The sequence below is a fragment of the Perca flavescens genome, chromosome 16 (genome assembly GCF_004354835.1).
Source record: "Perca flavescens isolate YP-PL-M2 chromosome 16, PFLA_1.0, whole genome shotgun sequence".
NCBI classification, from domain to species: domain Eukaryota; kingdom Metazoa; phylum Chordata; class Actinopteri; order Perciformes; family Percidae; genus Perca; species Perca flavescens.
In genome coordinates this window covers 34,516,355-34,521,354 of record NC_041346.1, presented here as the reverse complement: position 1 = coordinate 34,521,354, position 5,000 = coordinate 34,516,355, and the positions used below count along the sequence as shown (strand labels likewise).

General features: G+C 46.3%; 1 protein-coding gene across 5 annotated transcripts in view; it reads left to right on the top strand.

Annotated features, from left to right (window-relative positions):
* Positions 1-5,000, top strand: part of prpf4 (pre-mRNA splicing tri-snRNP complex factor PRPF4) — a 26,945-nt gene that overhangs the window by 19,917 nt on the left and 2,028 nt on the right. For all 5 annotated transcript variants that reach the window (XM_028601296.1, XM_028601299.1, XM_028601298.1 and 2 more), the window contains 3 exons: positions 2,324-2,431; positions 2,947-3,065; positions 3,197-3,303. In XM_028601296.1, the coding sequence (XP_028457097.1) occupies positions 2,324-2,431; positions 2,947-3,065; positions 3,197-3,303 (334 nt within the window). The remainder of the gene's footprint in view (positions 1-2,323; positions 2,432-2,946; positions 3,066-3,196; positions 3,304-5,000) is intronic.

Here is a 5,000-nt window from a genome sequence, read left to right as displayed (position 1 = left end):
ATGGGGCAGATGGGGGGCAGTGGGGTAGATGGGCAGGCAGGTGGGGACAGGATGGGGCAGATGGGTGGATGGGTGGCATTGGGTGGGGGCAGATGGATGGGTGGATGGGTGGGTGGGCAGGGTGGGTGGGGCAGATAGGGGAGGGGATGGGTACCCCAACATGGGGTGGATGGGTGGGTGGGGTAGATGGGGAGGTGGGGTGGGGTGGATGGGTGGGGAGGATGGGTGGGTGGGTGGGGTGGGGGTGGGGCTTTGGGTAGATGGGTGGGGTGGATGGGTGGGGTAGGATGAGATGGGTGGGGTAGATGGGTCCTGGACCATATAGAAGAATGGGTGGGGTGGGTAGATGGGTAGGGGTGGATGGGTGGGTGGGAAGAATGGATGGGTGGGTGGGTACCTTAGATGGGGTAGATGGGGTGGGTGGGTATAGAAGAATTAATAATAAACTGGGTTCCTTAGACCATATAGAAGAATTAATAATAAATTGAATACCTTCCTTCCACCATAGGAAGAATTAACACTAAATGGAATAGAATGGGTACCACCAGGTAGGGAAGATGGGTAATAAACTGAATGGGTGGGTAGGGTAGATGGGTAGGGTAGATGGGTAGGTAGGGTAGATGGGGTAGATGGGGTAAATGAATGGGGTCCTTCCACCCCATGAAGAATTTATCCTGAACACCTTCCTTGTAATACTGGGCTGTCAGGACATGATGTGAATTCATCAGCATATAGAAGAATTAAGGGAAACTGGACTACTTCCCAACATGGGCCTCTCTGGACCTTCCTAGTACAGAAGAATTAATAATAAGTACACACTAGATAATAAACTGAATACCTTCCTTCCACCACTTAGAAGAATTAATAATAAACTGAATACCTTCCTTTGTGTATCTGAAGAATTAATAATAAACTGAATACCTTCCTTCCACCATATAGCTAATAATAAACTGAAATAATAAACTGAATACCTTCCTTCTACCATATAGAAGAATTAATAATAAACTGAAAACTTGAATACCTTCCTTCCACCATATAGAAGAATTAATAATAAACTGAATACCTTCCTTCCACCATATATAGAAGAATTAATAATAAACTGAATAATAACCTTCCTTCCACCATACCTTCCTTCCACCATAGAAGAATTAATAATAAATAAACTGTATAAACCTTCCTTCCACCATATAGAAGAATTAATAATAAACTGAATACCTTCCTTCCACCATATAGAAGAATTAATAATAAACTGAATACCTTCCTTCCACCATATAGAAGAATTAATAATAAACTGAATACCTTCCTTCCACCATATAGAAGAATTAATAATAAACTGAATACCTTCCTTCCACCATATAGAAGAATTAATAATAAACTGAATACCTTCCTTCTACCATATAGAAGAATTAATAATAAACTGAATACCTTCCACCTCATACCTTCCTTCCACCATATAGAAGAATTAATAATAAACTGAATACCTTCCTTCCACCATATAGAAGAATTAATAATAAACTGAATACCTTCCTTCTACCATATAGAAGAATTAATAATAAACTGAATACCTTCCACCTCATACCTTCCTTCCACCATATAGAAGAATTAATAATAAACTGAATACCTTCCTTCCACCATATAGAAGAATTAATAATAAACTGAATACCTTCCTTCCACCATATAGAAGAATTAATAATAAACTGAATACCTTCCACCTCATACCTTCCTTCCACCATATAGAAGAGACTAAAGCCACCAGACCTTCCTAACTAAACATTACTTTCCTAATTAAGACTAAATAACAGATGTAATGTATTGAATTCTTATTTATTTATTTAAAAAACAACTGTGCATTCAAATCGAAAATATAATGTAATCAAACTTCTTAAAATAAATTTAAATTAATAATAATGGGCCACCTTTATATAGGTTTATAATGGCTTATAGTACATAGAATATCTCAAAAACATGTCATCATGTTTACTAAAAGCTTTGATTACTAAAGGGTTTGGCTCCACGACATTATACAATCACTTCATATGAAGGAGAATCCATCGGTTACAGAAGCTAAACTATTAAGTAGTAAAATAAACTCATGAATGTACTGAGTACTGTGTGTTTTATGAATGTACTATGAATGTACTGAGTACTGTGTGTTTTATGTACTGTGAATACTTGGTCTGTCTATTGAAACGCTGCGTAGTTCTCTATAGATCTCTAACATGCTTCTCTCTATGTACCCGCCCCCTGTCTGTCTGTCTGTGGACCAATCATCTCTCTGTCTGAATGTCTGCTGCCCCGCCCCTCTCTGCTCTCGTCCAATCAGAGGGCTGGATGCGTTCGGCCGAGTGTGGGACCTGAGGACGGGACGCTGCGTTGTCTTTCTGGAGGGACACCTGAAGGAGATCTACAGCGTTCACTTCTCCCCCAACGGGTCAGCCAATCACAGAGCAGCACACACTGAACACACAGCCAATCACAGAGCAGCACGCTGAACACACAGCCAATCACAGAGCAGCACGCTGAACACAGCCAATCACAGAGCAGCATACTGAACACACAGCCAATCACAGAGCAGCACACACTGAACACACAGCCAATCACAGAGCAGCACACTGAACACACAGCCAATCACAGAGCAGCACGCTGAACACACAGCCAATCACAGAGCAGCACGCTGAACACACAGCCAATCACAGAGCAGCACGCTGAACACACAGCCAATCACAGAGCAGCACGCTGAACACACAGCCAATCACAGAGCAGAACGCTGAACACACAGCCAATCACAGAGCAGCACGCTGAACACACAGCCAATCACAGAGCAGCACGCTGAACACACAGCCAATCACAGGCAGTCAGGTTTAAAGTTTGTGTGTTTTGGTGATTATGTTGTCATGGTGACAGTGTTGTCATGGTGACAGTGTGTTTTGGTGATTGTGTTGTCAGGTACCACATAGCGACAGGAAGTGGAGATAACACCTGTAAGGTGTGGGAGCTGAGGAACAGGAAGTGCCTGTACACAGTCCCCGCCCACCAGAACCTGGTGTCAGCCGTCCGCTTCCAACGTAAACACACTTCTACTTCCTGGTCCTACTTCCTGGTCCTACTTCCTGGTCCTACTTCCTGGTCCTACTTCATTGGTTTATATTGTTGTTGTCTGTCTGTGTCTCTGACATCACTTCCTGTCTGTGTGCAGCCACAGACGGCCACTTCCTGTTGACGGGCGCGTACGACAACACGGCGAAGGTCTGGAGCCACCCGGGCTGGACCCCTCTGAAGACTCTGGCTGGACACGAGGGCAAGGTACTGGCCTCTGATTGGTCCTCACACAGGCCTCTGATTGGTCCTCACACAGGACTCTGATTGGTCCTCAGACAGGCCTCTGATTGGTCCTCAGACAGGCCTCTCAGACAGGCCTCTGATTGGGCCTCTGATTGGTCCTCTGACAGGCCTCTGATTGGTCCTCAGACAGGCCTCTGATTGGTCCTCAGACAGGCCTCTGATTGGTCCTCAGACAGGCCTCTCAGACAGGCCTCTGATTGGTCCTCTGACAGGCCTCTGATTGGTCCTCTGACAGGCCTCTGATTGGTCCTCAGACAGGCCTCTGATTGGTCCTCAGACAGGCCTCTCAGACAGGCCTCTGATTGGTCCTCTGACAGGCCTCTGATTGGTCCTCTGACAGGCCTCTGATTGGTCCTCTGACAGGCCTCTGATTGGTCCTCAGACAGGCCTCTGATTGGTCCTCTGACAGGCCTCTGATTGGTCCTCAGACAGGCCTCTCAGACAGGCCTCTGATTGGTCCTCTGACAGGCCTCTGATTGGTCCTCTGACAGGCCTCTGATTGGTCCTCTGACAGGCCTCTGATTGGTCCTCTGACAGGCCTCTGATTGGTCCTCTGACAGGCCTCTCAGACAGGCCTCTGATTGGTCCTCAGACAGGCCTCTGATTGGTCCTCAGACAGGCCTCTGATTGGTCCTCAGACAGGCCTCTGATTGGTCCTCTGACAGGCCTCTGATTGGTCCTCTGACAGGCCTCTGATTGGTCCTCAGACAGGCCTCTGATTGGTCCTCAGACAGGCCTCTGATTGGTCCTCAGACAGGCCTCTGATTGGTCCTCTGACAGGCCTCTGATTGGTCCTCTGACAGGCTTCTGATTGGTCCACTCAGACAGGTCTCTGATTGGTCCTCAGACAGGCTTCTGATTGGTCCACTCAGACAGGCCTCTGATTGGTCCGCTCTGACAGGCCTCTGATTGGTGTGTGTATTAACTGTGTGTATCTCTGTCTCCAGGTGATGGGTGTTGATGTGTGTGTGTGTGTGTGTGTGTGTGTGTGTGTGTGTGTGTGTGTGTGTGTGTATTAACTGTGTGTATCTCTGTCTCAGGTGATGGGTGTTGATGTGTGTGTGTGTGTGTGTGTGTGTGTGTGTGTGTGTGTGTGTGTGTGTGTGTGTGTGTATTAACTGTGTGTATCTCTGTCTCCAGGTGATGGGTGTTGATGTGTGTGTGTGTGTGTGTGTGTGTGTGTGTGTGTGTGTGTGTATTAACTGTGTGTATCTCTATCTCCAGGTGATGGGTGTTGATGATGTGTGTGTGTGTGTGTGTGTGTGTGTGTGTGTGTGTGTGTGTGTGTGTGTGTATTAACTGTGTGTATCTCTGTCTCCAGGTGATGGGTGTTGATGTGTGTGTGTGTGTGTGTGTGTGTGTGTGTGTGTGTGTGTGTGTGTGTGTATATTAACTGTGTGTATCTCTGTCTCCAGGTGATGGGTGTTGTGTGTGTGTGTGTGTGTGTGTGTGTGTGTGTGTGTGTGTGTGTGTGTGTGTGTGTGTGTGTGTGTGTGTGTGTGTGTGTGTGTGTGTGTGTGTGTGTGTGTGTGTGTGTGTGTGTGTATGTGTGTGTGTGTATGTGTGTCTCCAGGTGATGGGTGTTGAGGTGATGGGTGTTGTGTGTGTGTGTGTGTGTGTGTGTGTGTGTGTGTGTGTGTATTAACTGTGTGTATCTC